At 45.1% G+C, this 17,050-nt stretch overlaps 2 protein-coding genes across 5 annotated transcripts in view; both read right to left on the bottom strand.

The window, feature by feature from the left end:
• Window positions 1-1,453: 1,453 nt before the first annotated feature.
• RPL37A (ribosomal protein L37a) lies at window positions 1,454-4,655 on the bottom strand. The gene is made up of 4 exons (XM_084208927.1): window positions 4,600-4,655; window positions 3,527-3,655; window positions 2,238-2,320; window positions 1,454-1,603 (listed from the first exon to the last, which is right to left on the bottom strand). The coding sequence occupies exons 1-4, from the start codon at window positions 4,600-4,602 to the stop codon at window positions 1,540-1,542; spliced, it is 279 nt and encodes a 92-aa protein (XP_084065053.1). The 5' UTR covers window positions 4,603-4,655; the 3' UTR covers window positions 1,454-1,539.
• Window positions 4,656-8,670: 4,015 nt separating this feature from the next.
• The window catches only part of SMARCAL1 (SNF2 related chromatin remodeling annealing helicase 1), a 33,554-nt gene continuing 25,174 nt past the window's right edge, over window positions 8,671-17,050 (bottom strand). For 2 of the 4 annotated variants that reach the window (XM_084208973.1, XM_084208972.1), the window contains 7 exons: window positions 13,849-14,067; window positions 13,000-13,070; window positions 12,292-12,394; window positions 11,452-11,634; window positions 10,867-10,967; window positions 9,271-9,367; window positions 8,671-8,886 (listed from right to left, as the gene is read on the bottom strand). In XM_084208973.1, the coding sequence (XP_084065099.1) occupies window positions 8,689-8,886; window positions 9,271-9,367; window positions 10,867-10,967; window positions 11,452-11,634; window positions 12,292-12,394; window positions 13,000-13,070; window positions 13,849-14,067 (972 nt within the window). In that variant the 3' untranslated portion in view covers window positions 8,671-8,688. Of the gene's footprint in view, window positions 8,887-9,270; window positions 9,391-10,866; window positions 10,968-11,451; window positions 11,635-12,291; window positions 12,395-12,999; window positions 13,071-13,848; window positions 14,068-17,050 lie in introns of those variants that run through there. The other 2 variants (XM_084208974.1, XM_084208975.1) reach the window with 2 other exon arrangements.

Genomic DNA, 17,050 nt, shown 5'->3' with positions numbered 1-17,050 from the left:
CCCAAACAGCAATTGCAGCCAGAGGGGAGTGAGAGTATGAGAGGAACAGGTCTGGAGGTACCCAGGCCACTGCAGCAGAAACAGAAGATGCTCCAGGCACCTTTGAGACTGAAATTTTCAGGGTTAATGACGCAATCAGCCTATTCAAAAGCAGCTGGTGAGGTGCACGACTTTAAACCAACTTTTGTTTATCAACAAACTGGTTTTGAGCCAGATGAGGGAGAAGGGCATTAAGAAGCAGATCCTGCAAGATGAGAAAATGCTCTTTATCACGCAAATGTCCTCCCTTACACCACTGGCTGAGATGTAAAACTCCTCCTCCCTTTCCCCCTCCCCTGGAAGGCATTGGGACATTCACATGCACTCGTAGGGGTGACAGCATTCATTCCTGCCTCAGCTGGGCCGATGTGAGGCACCTGTCATGGCTTGGTCATAAACCATCAGACCCCCGAAGCACCCCCAGAACCATTTAGGGCCTGGAGTGCACATGACCCCCAATGTTACATTGGACAGTGGAAACTCCATCCCTTTCAGGGGAGGAACCTGGCATTCCCACCACACTGAAGATACTAACCCAATGAACTTTTGTGTTTCAGGGGCTCCCCCACCTCCCACAGATCAAGACTGTGACCATCACCTCGACTAAGGGACACTGAAGTCACCCACAATCAAGTCCTGTCACTGGATCCATGGGTGGTGGTGTTTTTCATATTTTCCTTTTTTTTCCATTTCCTATTTGCTTATATATGTATTTTTTATACTTTTATGTTGCTATTTCTATAGCTAACCAAAACAGCTACATAGCTCCGTTCCACTGCAACCAAACAATTGTAAAATAAATCTGCCGTCCCAGTCCTACAGCCCATGGAGGGCTCCATGCTGAAGCAGGGCTGTCCAAAGGAGGCTGTGACACTGTAGGAAGCCTACAGTGGAGTAGGCCTGTGGCAGGACTGATCCTCTGTGGAGAGGAGCCCAGGAGCCCACGTGGAGTAGGTTTGCTGGCAGGACTTGTGAGGGACCCTCGCTGGAGCAGAGAACTGAGAGGAGCCCTCCCCCTGTGGAAGCTGGAGCAGCAGAGTCAGCATGTCATAGACTCAGACACCATTCCTATCCCCCTGTGCAGCTGCTGGGGAGGGCAAGAAAGTCATGAGTAAAGCTGAGGCTGGGAAGAAGGGAGGGGTGATTGGAAGGAACATTTGGTTTTATTTCTCATTATCCTACTCTGATACAACTGGTAATAAATTAAACTGGTTTCCCAGGTTGGGTCTGATTTGCCCATGACAGTAGTTGGTAAGGCATCATCTCTCCCTGCCCTTATCTCAACCACAGACCTTTCATTCTATTTTCTCTCCCTTGTCCAGTAGGCAGTAATGGGGCAGCTTTCGTGGGCACCTGGCACTCACCATATGTAACAGACAGGACTTTTTTGCAGAAAAGACAAAAATTATTCCACTCCATCATCACCCCTTTATTGATAAAAGGATAGGTCTTGACAGTGGAGAAAAAAGGATGTTCCACAAGGAGAACAGGAAGTAGCTTCTACTGGTCTTTCAGTTCCTTCAGTCTTCTGATGGCAGATTTGACTGTCACTGCAGACGTGGTACTGGAGGAAGAAGCAGAGTCATTTGCATGTGGCAGAACAACTGTGCTGGTATTGTTTATTTTTGAGAAACCACTTATTATTCCAAACTGTTATCATCTGACTGCCCTGTCAAACAGGGTCTAACTCCACTTTGATTTTCCTCACAACAATGTGTAGACCTGGCTCCACAAAGCACATGGACCTTCAGAGGCTGCATCCCAACCCAGATCTCCAGGCGTGCACTGACCATGTGCACCAACGTGTGGGCTCAGGTCCCTCACCACTGCCATGCATGGGGCAGGAGTGTCCTCTACAGAATTGTGGGGGAAGTAGCAAACTATGGGAGTAAGCACCCTCACAATAAAGGTTATTATCATCCCGTTTTTTTGCTTTTACAACTAAAGGAAAACATGAAAATAATTTTTCTTGGAATAAATCTGGCTTTGCCTATTGCAAAGAATAGCAATCAAATTGACTTTGATCCACAGCAATCAAATTTTAACAGAACAGCCAACTTCCTCCATTACTATCTCAAGACAGATCTTCTTAATGATTAGTAGATCAAAATGAAAAAAAAAAGATAAAAAGTCAAAAGCTGCATTATGCCACAGCTATGTGAGAATAAATACTGATTGGAGCTTCTTAATTTCCTTACTTGTAAGTCCAGGCACCGCCAGCAACTGTCTTCATGCAGGACCCGCAGTGCCAGATACCCACGGCCTTCCTCTTCATTTTGGTCTGGAACAGAAGAAAAAAGGAAAAAAATAAAGTCACTCTCCATCAGCTGAAAAAGCCAAATAAGAAACTTCAGGCAAGGCCTTCACAGCACTCCTATAAGCCAAGTTTGGACCAGAAAGGGACAGACAATCCTATTACTCAAATTCTGTAGATACTTCTGAAGCCCTTTTCCATTCAGATACGAACTGAGTCATTTCTGAAGGCATCATCAAAACTTCAGCATATTTTGAAGGAGAAAAATAGTAAGGAGCTACCTTGGTTATAACAACTGATATTCTCACTTGGTTTGGTGCTCATGCAACACCCAGGACTCCCTGGGCAAGCCCAGTCACTTAACCCAGACCCACTTCCAACAGCATCTGAAGAGTGAGTGGTGGGTACTGAACTCCCTCCCCCAGGCAGGTATCCCTCACCTTGCAGAGGTGACAATAAGTTTGCCCACACCTATGCCTGATTTTGGCAGCTCTGCAGACTATGAACATTCTCACTTCATATATGAAAGGCAGTAAGTTAAAAACAAACAAAAAACCAACAACAAACCAAAGCAAGTAAAAGCCCCATGATGAAAATATTTCTAAATTTCCAGACATATTAAAGATTCCTACTCTACAGATAGCAATAAAAATGTCTGTGGAAAGTGCAAGCTGATAGACCTTTCAAACTGTCAAAAACTAGATTTTACAGCAAATTTTAATTATGTACACACACAGTTAAGATTACTTTCTATCAGAAATTCTTCACCAACCAGAGTTATACAGCACACAAAAGTAAGCAACTGCCATCAGAAGTTTAAAGTGGAAAAAGCAAGTTCAGTTCCTCTGCCAGGTATGCTGTAAAAAGTTACTGAAGGGGAAAAAAAGTCCAAGTCAAGCCTTAATTATCAAGATAACAACTGTGATTCTTTAATTCTGTCAGGTCTATTCTATTAATTATGTAAAACATATAACATAGCAATATTGCTCTTTCTTTTGTATCATGAAATATAATAATGTTTGTTTTCATTTAACTACTACTAAACATTCACGTGAAATGCCTACTCTCTTTTTCAAGGACTGACAGCAGCCCAAAGCTCACTAAAAACTAGTCCTTGTCTTGGAACTCGGCAGGTTTCTCTTCAGTACAAAAATTACTGAAGCATCAAATCACCTTTCTAGCATCAGTAACAATATGATTTTTAAAGACTTTTTTTGGGGGAAGATCTCTCACCTTGCCGCAGAAGGAGCAGGTATACTTGGCATGCTGGCTGATTTCAATCTTCTTCACCATTTTCCTAAGGGATGCACCGTAACGGGTCCCATATTTACCCACGATCCCGACCTTCTTGGTGCGCTTGGCCTGTTGGGAGGCAAACCAGAATGAGCTTCAGCTCTGCAGAGACAGCCTTCTCCTCACTGCTCCCCTCTCCCAGCATGGCAGCTGAGTCCTGAGCACCCTACAGCCGGGCTGCAGCCTCCCCTGCCGCTGGGACAACTGAGTGTGCACAGCGTCAGGGAATGGGTCCGGCTGGAAGGGACCACCTGGTCCAACCTGCCTGCTCAGGCAGGATGGGCCCGGAGCGCACGGCATAGGGCTGCATCCGGACGGCTCCCGAGTATCTCCACTGAGGGACACTCCACACCCTCTCTGCGCAGCCATCAGCGCTCGGTCACTGCACAGAAGAGTTCTTCCCCGTGCTCAGGTGGGACCTCCTGTGCATCGGTTTCTGCCCGTTTGTCCTACGGCTTGGCACCACCGAGAAGAGCCTGGCTTCTGCCTCTTGACAGAAGAGATAATATTTGTACGCTATTTTAACTATCTAATTATATGTATTTATATAATGAGATCCCCTCTCAATGGCCTCTTCTGAGGCTGAACAGGCCCAACTCCCTCAGCCTGTTCTAGTCCTCCAATCCTCCTCGCTGCGCTCCCCTGGAGCACTGGCGATGAAATCCCACCGGGCTGGCGCTGCTGCAGCCCCGCAGCTCCTGCCGGGGCACTTCGGGCTGCCGAGACCGAGCAGAGCCCCGTCCGTCCCGGGGCCAGCCGGCGGTGGAACGGAGCGCTGCAGCCCCTCTGTCCCGCGCCCCGGCTGCCATTCCCCTCACCCAGGCCGCCTCCCTCCGGCCGCCCGAACCGAGCGAGCCGCTGTCGCAGCGCAGCGAGGAGCCAGGGTCGGCTCGGGGACACGACGCATCCCCGGCCCCGGCTCCGCGCTGCCCCGGGCGCGTCTCGCGGGCTCAGCGCGGCGGTCCCGGCGCGGATGGCGGCGGATGGCGGCGGACGGGCTCGGCCTCACTCACCATCTTCCGCCGGCGCCGACACGGAGAGGGAGCGGCGGTGCGCAGACGCGGGCGGGCCGGCGCGGACGGAAGTGACGCGGGCGGGCGGGCGGTGCCGGCCCCGCGCGGTCGGGCCTGGCCGCGGTTGTAGTGCAGCGGACACGGCGCAGCCCGTAGGAAGGACGGACGGACGGACAGACAGCCGAGCACGGGCGGGTGCGCTGCTGCTCGGAGAGCGTGTGGGGGCTCCCTCACTGCAGACACTGCCGAACCGACTGGATGCAGTCCCGTGGCGTGTGCTCCGCCAGGGCCTGCTCGGGCAGGGAGGCTGGACCGGATGAGCCCCGCGGTCCCTTCCAGCCTGACCCGTCCTGTGGAACCCGTGTGAGACCCAGGCGGTGCATGGGCGCCAGCACTGCCGGAGCTCAGATTCCTTGGTGTCCCGCGAGGGAAGTCACAGCAGAAAAGGAAACGGGGCAGTTCCATTCACTCATCTCGTTTTTAAAGAGGATAAACAGCAGGTAGATGTCAAGACAGGGACAGAAAACTTGTCCACAACTGCAGAAAAAGTAAATTATATAAAAATCAATGAGGATGACTTCTTATCATAAAACATACCAGCCCTAAACCATGAGATTTCAAGAGTCCTTGCATCAGGTCAGGTTAAGGCAATTTCCTAATTTGCTTGGGGTTGCCCAGTGCTGAAACCACCAGGCCTGAAAGCCCTTATGTGCCGTTTCAGAGGTGATTCCCAGCACCAAAACAGAGGCGAAAAATACACCAGTGCCACCGAGCTGCAATGCTTGTAAGGGGATTAGTAACTCATTAACCTCCATTAAGAAATGTAATCCAGTTAGCCTGCAAGCTGTTCCATGCGCAGAGGCAGCTATGGGTCTTGTCAGGAGAAGGCCGGAGCTTCCCAGTCCACCGAGAGAAACCATCCCCAGGAATTGCTGCAGGTAGTTTTCCTCCATACCCACCTTGGCTGCCTCAAGCAATGACTGCACTCTTCACTTGCTGTCTGTTTAGTTAAGAGGGAATCAAGGAATTGAGTGTACCCAGTCACTGTGTTACTTTCCCTGGCTGGGGTCTGTACTTTTAAGAGATGCTCATGGACAGATGTCACATTCCTTCTTGGCTCTTGCTCTGATGGTTTGAACACCAACATTTTTAATGCCCTCTGTCATGCCAGGTTCCTCATTTCCTGATCATCCCTGCAAGCTCTTCTGGGAGCTGGTGGGTCAGTGCAATGTTTGAGATGAGAGCTCAGCAAGTTTAGGCAATGGTATTTATATCTCCCTCAGATTAATCAAAATTACATTTGATATATCCTACGAATAAATCTGACCTTTTCAGATCCTTGTCACAATGATGACTCACAGGATACAGCTTTAATACCAATGTATTAGAAAACAGAAAAACTAATTTTCTTTGGCTGCCTAGTGACGATATGGTTAAAAAAATATAAGTTGTCAGCCAACATATCCAGAGAATACCGCTATTCTCTGGTCTGCATCTACAGAGTTCAGGTTTGCTGTGACAGTACAGCACATGGTCATATCCATCATCTACCAGTGTCACAGAGAGCTCTGGCAACAACCAAACCCAGCCACCCTGGGTGACAGCTGTTCCCAGCCCTGCCAAAGTAAACACACATTTCCAAGGGACTGAGAAGATGAAGGACACAGACAGACCAGCACAGCCATGCCTTGATAGTCCACCCCCTTGAACTTTTCAGCTCATGAAGTGAGCCTGGGATGAAGTGAGCCTGGGATGCACAGAACACTTATTTGGAACTGCTCTAGCTTGTTGTTGATGTATTTTAACCAGTTGCTGCTGTTTTAGCGTCCTTCTCGAAAACACACCTTTCTCCAACACGGGTGGGAGCACTGATGCAGGTGTACAAGCAAGCATCCAGCCACAGTAAGAAGCTCCAACATCCAGTGAGATGGGTCCTTCCCTCTCCTCTGCTGGTTTTAGATAATGCCAAAAAGATACAGTTCTATCATCTTCAGCTGGCAGGTGCAAGAGGCCCAGGAGTGCTCCATGTTCCTGAGCCTGCTGTGGGTCCCACTGGCATCCTGCACACAGCCTTGCAGAGATTCTCATCAGCAAGCCTTGGAGAGCCTGTCTGAGCCTGCTGCCAGCTGCCCAGCCACCTCCTCACCATGTTAATGATGGACTAATGGCGCTATTTAAGGCCTGCAGCCTCCAGTCCCTTGAAGTAATCACTCACAGCACTTTCCTGCAAGGTTCTTCTCTCCTTTTTCATGTAGTAAGGATAAAGTGGATCTCAGGTGTATTTGAAAAATCTCTGTATCTGGGCAGCAAACCAGCTGAGATTTTATGGGTCCTAACAAAGGGAAGGTTCACCTAGCATTCCTCTAGCAGGGCTGTGATTTCTCAACATACAGACAAGATGAATCAAGTTAATAAGAAGCAGAATTCTCTAAGAGTACTTTCAGTGTATCTTAGTACTGTTTTGAAACAGCCACAGCTCTACAAAGAAGAGAACTACTCCTATAGGAGACAACAATATGGGTACACAAATAATTTTTGCATTTCTGTTTTTCAGTCAGCAGACAGCAACATCTCTCACCTCTTATTCACAACAACCCACTCTGCAAGTAGAAAGATCACTCATCCTACACAGATTAAATACTCTGTGTTCAAGATGACAGACATTTTAAAATGTCAAAAAGCGTGTCTTTATCACCTGGCCAGCTGTTGAAGTAAGAGCAGTGATGGTTAACTCAGCCTCAAACCCAGAGATAAAGCATTTCCTCCAGCTGCCCAGCCACAACACCCCTTGCTACTGCTCACACCCCAAAGCACCATCTGCAGTCACTAATGAAATGCAGCTCTCCACCCAGCACAATTGTACAAGCAGCCTGTGGGGCATTTCCGTGACGACACCAGCTGAAAATGGAACAATCAAACCCTTCAGTGCAGGAAAAACTACCTAATGTTACCAGGTTGAACTTTCAGCACAAACATTTTTCTCATCTGCCTTGCAAGAGAGGTATTTTTGTCTGTGTCTGGTATCTGCACAGAGCGAAACACATAATCTCCACAACACATTAGCTACTGGCCTCCAGGAGCTAAATGTAAGCCTTCAGTTTGCCAGTTTTTCTACAGATTACAGTGGTAAAACACAGCTAAGTGGGACATGGAATGCTAAAATAGATAAAGTACCAAAAGCTTGGTACACAACTTAGAACAATTTTTTTACTTAAACAGTTCAGTCCAGAATCAGTTTCTTACAAAACAAGAGCTAAAGTCTGCCTGTGTCCCCTTCTCATCATTCACCTGCATAAATCAGTCAATTCTTGAAGAAAACACACACCTACCCACCCCACCTTCCTGAGAAGTCAGGGTTAATCCCTGGCAGTCAGCACGAGCTTCACCCTCCACTGATAGAAAAAGCGCATGCCAATGGAGCAGGTGCTAATATTCAGCAGGAGGCCAGAGATGAGTGTGCAGAGGCAGACATGTGCCCAAAACAGGTAATGCACACTTACTGGCACACAGCTGCATTACTTAGCCCAAGGTGGTAACTTCCTCTTTTCCCTCCTCTTCCCCACCTCCACAAAACATCAAGATCTGTTTGGATCTTTTTTCCTCGTGGCCAAACAGAATACCCAAGGGCCAGTCTGTGAGTGATCCAAGTAATGGCCTAATTTGCCAGTGAACAAACTCCTAGAAATATAGACATTTGGAAATGGAAAACATTGTTAAAAGCACTCTGCAACTGCTGATGAGTTGGTTTTCCGAAGAGATCTGCCTTGGGGACAGACAACCATTATCTGCTTTTTAAACAGAACAACTATGGAAGCCGACATACTGAAACACAGCAGAATGATACTTGCCCATGTCCATTCAGTCACTGGCAAAACAAGGACTGCAAACCCTGCAGGCTGCCAGGTGTGTGCTGCACATCTGTCACACTGTCAGACCATCTTCTCATCCTTTGAGATCGAACATGCCAGAGATACAGAAAATTTCAAGTCTTTTATTTTCAAAATTTCAAAAAATAATATGTGATTGCTTTTGGTTTTTCTTTTTTAATAAAAAAAAAATCTCTAAGCTGCCATTCTTAGCTGTCACCATTTACACTTCCTCAATACGCCGCTTTTTTTTGGGACTCACTGAACATGCCTCTGCTTCTCTGTCTTGCAAGGCACTGCCAGAGTCAAACTCACAGCCAGCATCAGCTGCCTCCAAAAACAAAACATCATCAGCATCATCTCTGCTCTCAGAGAAGGTCTTCTGGAAAAGGTCGTAGATAGTCTTCTGCTTTGGATCTGGCTGAGGAAAGAGAACAGAAGAGGATCTGCATCCACACTGTCATGTAAAACACAGTGAGCAAAATCAGAGGACACTCCCCTTACACAGTGCTCATGTGTGTACAGATCATACCTCACATGATATATACCCATATGTATCTCATACATTATAAACTCAAAGACATATATATGACATGAATGCTAACAGGTCTTCTTGCAAGGAGCAGGTTGGAACTTCTGTGGAGAGTCCAAGCCAAGGCATGGATCCTGGGAGGAGCTGAACAATCTGGTCTGTGGCATTAAAGGCAGAACAGGTGTAAGGTCACCTGTGCCAATGTAGATGTACACAAGCCAAAGCCCATTCAGCCTCTCCCAGGGACCACCAATATTATTTCAGGTCAATTACCTTAGGACAGTAATTAGTTGACTCAGCTGTTTCAGAGAAATTGGTTTCTGAAAGACCAGCTTCACCCAGCACTTTGATCTTCTCCTGAATCATTGGCCTAGGAGTGATAAACGGATATTACTGAAAGGAAAAAAATCAAGGACACTGCTTAATTTACTATCTGTAGATTAAAAAAGAATACATCTGGAAAGAACGATGGCTTTTCTACCAAACTTTGTTGGTTCCTTGACCTGTCCTGCTCTTGGCTATAATCACTGTATGCTGTCTTGAGATATCAATCAATTAAATTAGTAACAGTTAGAGGATTTTGGGCTATAAACATTTGGAGAACACAGATGTCCAACAAAGAAACTAGTTGACTGAGGCAACACCAATGCTATGAAGCCAGAATGAGAAGATGCAGCTAAAAGGACTCCTAGCAGTCTGTGTGCTCAGTCTCCACGGCAAGGAATGGTAAACCCCAACAACAGATGCATCAGCATTTGAAGGATAACTCCCAATGTACAGCAGGAGGAAGAATCCATCACTGGCCCAAGAGACTGAGAGGTCCCAGCCACACCTGCACACTGGACACTGAAAGATGCCAAAGCCACAGCACAATTAGTGCATTTACCAAATAGCCTTGTCCTCTTGTTCTTTTTTTTGTCTTTAAAAAGATGCCACTGTCCTTTCGAGAGCCATATTTCTTCCCCATTAAGCACTAATGACTGCACAGACAGCATTTCACAAATAAAGGCACAATTACTGTCATTAACTTTCCATGAAATTTGGGTGATGCATCAGTTTCCAGATTCTTGCATTGTAGGGTTATAATTACTTGCCATCATGATATTCTGGGAACTGCACAAGTTCACTTAGTTAATTCATTCCTTTAAACAAGGTAATAAAGACGTAATTTTGGATTTAAATGAAGCAGCTGGTGGATAATTTCTTGCCATCATTTGCAGGTCAGCTCCCTTGCAGCACTAAAGATTCCTCAGATCCTGCCCAGCCCCAGATGTTAGATTCCCCAGCCCTAAGGACTAATGTCCACTGGTAACTCTCACTGAAGCCAAAAAGCCTCATACCACAACTACCCAGAGGTGGGTCAATAGCACCTTTTTAATCTATTTGAAGGGCTCACTGAAGAGCAAGAGGAAGGCAATAATGCAGTCCTCCTTCACAGCTCCCTGTCCAAGCACACAGCAGTCAGATTGCTCCTCAGAACTGATCTACAATATACCAAACCATCTCCAGTCTCTGCCGACTTCACTTGAGTCTCAGCACTTCACAGGACCCTAGCACAGGAATGTTCTGGGCTGGTATCTAAGACAATTCCTCCTCCTTACAGAGAGACTGTGAAGGTTTTAGATGCATCAGCCCTTCCAGAATTTCTCTTGAGAGCCCTTTCTTTGTCAGGTAACTGTTTTTATTCCTCCTGCTTGTCAGCCACTCAGTCATGTCCACTGCAGCCAGGCCATGCCACCAGCTTGCAGCAGCCCTGGCACATACTGATCCTCCCTTCACAGGCCATGGAAATCAGCACTCACACCACGTATGTAACAAACAGTGGAAACACCTATCAGGAGAACCAAAGTGTCTTTCTCAACTTCTTACCATAAGTAGTCATCTGCTGTGCCTTTAGCCACGAGGTAGTGAACATTAACAGAGCTGGTCTGTCCAATTCGGTGTGCCCGATCTTCTGCTTGGATCAAAATCTTAACGTAAAAACATGACAAAAAGTGAAAACTGCAACATCTGAGAAACAGTGTAAGCACCAGAGAACAGAGGATCTCATTTCTTCTGCTTAGCATCTCTTTCTCATCTGGATCCTCTTAAGACCTGTATTCTCAGAGTAAGCCAAGAAGTAATCTGGCACACCAGGTTCCCAAAAGGCACTGAACAGTTTTCCAAAGTAGAGGGTCAGCACTGATGATGGACCCTTTCAGGTGATGGACGAGCAAACCCTTAAGAGCTCTGTCAAATAAAGACAGAAGCATATTTCCTTTTTGTGCCACCTTCCCCTGCAAGCTGTGTAAACCAGTCTCACAGGTTCCAGCCCAGGCACCTGTGGTTGCAGAGCCAGCAGACATCAGAAAGAGACAAACACTAGAGAAAGTTGCCTGCCCATTATATCACTTAATCAGCAACATTTCTGCTCTCCAGAGAACATCCAACCCCTGTCCCCTCCAGGATACTCACCCCTGGGTTCCAGAAGAGCTCTGCAAACACCACCAGATCTGCAGCAGACAGTGTCAGGCCCATGTTTGCAGCAGTGAGGGAAAGGACAGCCACAGCCTGCTTCTCTGAGAACTGGAACTTCTGGCACAGAGCCTGCCGCTCAGCTGAGGATGTGGAGCCATCGATGCGAATGTGCTCGACGTGCTGTGGAAAGGCAGAAGATGCTGTTTAGAGACCTGGTGTCCCCTTTCTTGTATACTCCTTCCATGTTTTAGTGGATCCCATGTCCAGTGCTGCTCCTTAGCAAAATCACCAGTGCACTGTGGGTTATAGTCCGGAATGTGATCTTAAATCATTCTTCACACTGCCCCAGCATGACCCAGCATGCTTTAGGAGCATCAAAGAAAATCTCACATGAAAAGTTAGACAAACAAGAGAAGTCAAGAGAAATGATTGGCAGGTCTATCAACTCTACCTACAGTATCTTACTTCAAAAATACAAGAGCACCACAGAGGTAAAGGCAGAGATGGTGGGCTTGGGTAGTCTCATTCTCCCTCTGAGAAAACCTGGAGAACAATGGCCACACAGGGTAACACAAGAATTCACAAGCTCCAGGGCAGACAGTGGAATTAAAGAACATTAAATACATAAAAGCCATTCAGCTAATACAAAATGCATGCTGTGAGGCATTTACCCTGACAGCTCAGCTCCCTTGGTGCAGGGCACATTCAGAAGCACAGCAAGTAGAAATCATCTCTGTCACTAACTGTCCTAAACTATCTGACCAGCCATAAATCCAGGGGGCTGTTCAACAGCTTTGAAGCTGGAACAGTGAAAGTTAAGACGAATCAGTCACTTACCTTCTTCTTCAGCTCTGCAACTACTGCATCCAGCATTATCTTGTGATGAGCAAACACCAGGAATTTATTATTCCCACTTTCCAGTAACTCCAGGATGTACTCTCTACATGGAAAAAATACCAAAACACTATAAAATTACGTGCTGAGAGAATAGAGACTTTGCTCACAACAAATTTTGAAGATACTGCCCATCTATAGACAAACACTAGGAAACAGGCTACAAAAATTTTACTACAGAGCTCCCACATGAGCCCTGTGGAAGAGCCAAGAAATTCAGTAGGAGCTGTGAGATTCCTAAACCACACTACAACCAAAGCTAAGCTTATCTCATAAGCTTTTTTGTTTAGGATTCCTGCTGCAGCAGAACTGCAGCATTTGTTTTCTCCAATTTTGATGCTTTTAGTTTCATTATTTCCCTGCTCCTTAAATCGAAATAGGGTCCAGACCAGGGAATTTGATCCAAGTCCCAAACACAAAGTCATTTTAAATGGTTCAAATGACAGTTTAGATTTGTATCTGGAATGAAATTATAAATTTAGATTTGTATCTGGAAAGAACCCCTAGAGAAGAAAATGTTTAGTGCATTGTAATTACAATCAAGTTTTTCTAGGCTGTCCCTGCACTGTTATCTCTAAGGCACTGTCTCCCTGTTCTCAGCAGAAAAGCACATTTTACTGGGCAAGAATGAAGCAGTGACACGGAGCTTACATGACTGAGCGGATTTTAGCTTCTGCTGTTCTGCTGAAGTAGACAAGAAGAGCTTCCTTCTCCTGTTGTTTCTGTAGAAGGAAGAGATAAAACAAATTTGAATCTCAGAAATGCCTTTTCTCCTTCTTGTTTACAAATCTGGTATTTCTGCTGCTGCCAATAAACACTTTGCTAGGAAAAAAAATCAGCCTAAAAAAGCACAACACTAGAGGCCTGGGAGGGAAGTCTCCTACTCGCCATTAGGTACAGCAGATACTCACACAGCCCTGACACCTCCCTCCCTACCTCCCACTCAACTCCTACCAGTTGGATGACAAGTGTATCACAAATGCAGTTGTAGTTGAGAAAACGTGTCCCAGCTAAAATGGCAAGGAAAAATCCCTAAGTTCTTACAGAACTATAGTAGCAGCCTAGGAGCCTACAACATTCATTTTCCACCATACAAGGAAAACAAACAAGAAAAGCAAAAATAGACCCTTCCCATTTTTGGCCACTGCTATGTTCCCAACACACATCTGTTTTTGCAGGCTGAATGAGATTACAAGGCTAGACAGGAGAGTAAGTAGAGAAGCAGAAGATATGAAAGACAATTAAAAATTACTAACGAGAGAAAAAAAAATAGAGGAAATGGTATTTCACACAAAGGGACACAGTAGACCACTTAGATCAAAAGCAAATCAAGCTGAGCTAGTTTTGATTGTGCTGTACACTCATTTAAAACTGTCCCTTTGCATAAGGTGTGGCTCTGACCTTTGGAACTCAGTGTACTGCTTTTTCAAGAAAAAGTTTTTTAAAATAAAAGTACCTGAAACAGCAATGGCTCATCACAAAAATAAGTTTCTGACTTACACTTTGATATCCTTTGGCCATCTTCTTTGCTTCAGCTGCCAAGGCAGCTTTGGTCTTTGCACTAATGACTTCAGGAGCCACCACAACCATTTTGCGTTGCTTTGCTGGAAGCTGGGAAAGCACATCTGATTTCAGACGTCGGATCATGATGGACTCTTCCAGCAAAATTTTCAGTTCGGTTAAGTTGGATGATCCAGAGTAGTCCCAACCCCATGGCATCTAGGAAAGATCAAAGCAGTTATCAGTGTCAAACCTATAAGAGACTGCTATGCATACAATCCAAAAGCAGAATATATTTCCAGGGAATCTGGACAAGGCAAGAACTTGATGGTCAGAAAAAGATTTGACAAAAATGGCAATAAGGTAGAAGCATACAAACTAATCTACTCAACATGGAAAGGTTACTTACAAGCTTCCCTTCTTCCTATCTACAAGAGCCCAGGGAAGTGCAGGGAAGCAGACTATGCAGAAAGATGGCAGGAATCCCTTCCCAGCTGTGTGCCCTGATACTCACTCTCACACAGCAAAGTGTTACTACTCTCTACTTGCAGATTTGAGCAGGCCAAAAGAACTCACTACAGTTCTGTGCAGGCACATTTATCTCAGCTTTAAGCGGAGAGACACACAAAAATATTCTCTACCAGCATTAGGACAAATATCCTTAACCCAGATGCCTTCACAGAGTTGTTACACTTGTCTGACATGCTAGGTCAGAACTGCCTGTTCTCCACTGTGACCTGACTCCTGCTCTGCTTCCTGGCATACTCTATTTCTGCCATTACTGTGTTTGGCTCAGACTCAAGCAAACCAGAAATAAACTGTGGCCCAAAAGACATTACTCCAAACATTGTCTCTTCAAAGCATCATCACTTCAAAGCCCCTCTTAACAAGCCATTCATTTACTCCTTCTCGAAGCACTCCCCTCTGAAGCTGGCCTGTCCTCCAAGATCCTGTGTGCAGGCAATATACACCTGTTCAACTAATCTCAGCTCATCACTTCTCCTACCAGCAACCCCACAGCGGCATCAAAACTGGTACATTTCCCAAAAGAAGCATCTTTCAAACAACTGTCTTTCAGAGAAGAGACCAATACAATTTTAATGCTGAAATATAGAAAAAAAAAGAAACCTTTCTGCTACAATTTCACAAATAAGTATAGGGAATTCAGCTACAGGAATACCAAAGACCAAGGTAGGGAGAGAGGTGACATCTTTCTCATAGCTCTAGTTCTAAATAATATTGGCAGTGTCCAAAAATACAACCTCTGGTCTTGAATAACAATCCAAAGGAAACCACTACATATACCCTCCTGAAATGCATAGAATGGAGATGTGAGGAGCCTCAGCACCTCGATCAGCTACATTAATTGATAAAATAGACTTAACTTTAAATATCTATATTGATTTTGTCTTCCCCAAGAGAAAACTGCTACAACACATAAATAAATGGAAGTAAAAGAGAAAGATTCACTGCATCCTCCATCCTCTCCTAGAATACATGAGACAAAAAATAAATCATACTAGCCATAAGGTTAGCCATGCTACTGACTAATGACTGTATTAAGGGGTGGTTCTTGGATGAACAGGGATGTCCTGTGGGACAGGAAGAGGAGGAATCAAAAAGCTTATAGGCAAGTAAAACCTCTATGATATGCAAAAGTGAACATTCCTACTTCAGGCTAAGATAAAACAATCTGCAGTCCTATTGCCATATTGTACTGATGTGAACCATCAACTGACTTCAGATTCTGGTACTTATGGCCATCATTAAACTCATCTGACTTAATGTATTCCTACATAATTATGGCACCATCTGATTAGCTACAGTTGGTTCATTAAAGAAGGAAACAATTCAAACCCTTAATACATAGCCAGTTTGAATCCTGTAGAATTAAAACTGGCTCTGACAAGAGCCCAGTGGTGTAGGGCTAGAGTTAATAAGCCCACCTGGATCTCAGCCAACCCCTCAAAAAACCAACATAGGTATCACTGATCTGCTTCCCTGAAACCAAGAGTGCAACACAGATATATCCCTCAGGTCTACAAAAGCTAGCTCAAGTCTCCCTGGGTTTGTTAGCTTTAGGCATTCTGCATGAAAGGTGACACTGCTGAGCCACAGTCTTTATGCTCCTTTTCTGCATTTCTCAGGCTCCATGGGCCCAGCAGAGCAGATGGACAGAACCAAGAAGGACCCCCTAGTGCTATGCCCAGCCTCCAAAGCCCACTGCCCACACTGCTCAGTGCACTGGTAGGTGAGCAGGAAGGACCAACATGATTAGGCTGCTCAGCAAGGCCTGCTGTGGGGCCTGGATATCCCTTGGGCTACCTCTTTCCACTTAAAAGCCCATGTTTTCCCACTTTCCACTTCCATAACAAGCAAGTATACATATGCCTTGTGTCCACGTAGCCAAACTGATTTCAGAAGAGCAGCATCCTCATAAGGCAAAGAACAAGGCACACAGAGCCAAGACACCATCTACTGTCATGTTAAAAAGCACACACAGGCAGAGTCCCCACAGCATGTCTAGGTTATATATTGCTTATGGTGCTGGAATGATTTGCAAACAAGGAAACATTCTAGCTCTCTGCTGCACCGAGCTAATTATAAAGAGATAATTATTTTTGGAATTATTAAAATTTACTTTAGTATACCCTATTGTGGAAAAGAAAAGAGAGAAAAAAAGAAGGGACATTTATTTTGCCAAAACACACATCTGGCTTTGATCCATAACATTCCAGAACACATACTTCCAACTGTGATTTTCTTACCAAAGTGTTACAGCATCTTACATGAGTCAGTAAACTTATTACAGTGTTAGCAGAAGCTGCCAAACTCTTACAAATTCAGAGCATGTGCTCAGATAGAAATTACTTAATATTTGCCAACATCAGCCAATTTGAAAAATGAATTCACAGCATGTATTTTGGGAAACAGTCTTGGGACATCTTGTAAACAACGGGTGACATTTCACTTGCTGCATTTTTAAAAGTACAGATGCTGGAAGGTTGAATTAATAAAAATTTATAAACTTCTATAACTTTTGCAATCAGATCTGCCAGATATTTGCAATTTTCTGTCATAAAATCTTGAAACAGAAACTAGTCAGACTTTAGTTTTAAATTCAATGGATCAGGTTTGCCAATTTTTCTTTTATCTTATAGTGCAATCAGATTTATTATTAACCAAAACATTTTTACATTAC

The sequence above is a fragment of the Fringilla coelebs genome (genome assembly GCF_963513975.1).
Source record: "Fringilla coelebs genome assembly, chromosome: 7".
Classification (NCBI taxonomy): domain Eukaryota; kingdom Metazoa; phylum Chordata; class Aves; order Passeriformes; family Fringillidae; genus Fringilla; species Fringilla coelebs.
Note: the sequence above shows the minus strand (reverse complement) of the source record. Positions and strands in the feature narration are given on the sequence as shown.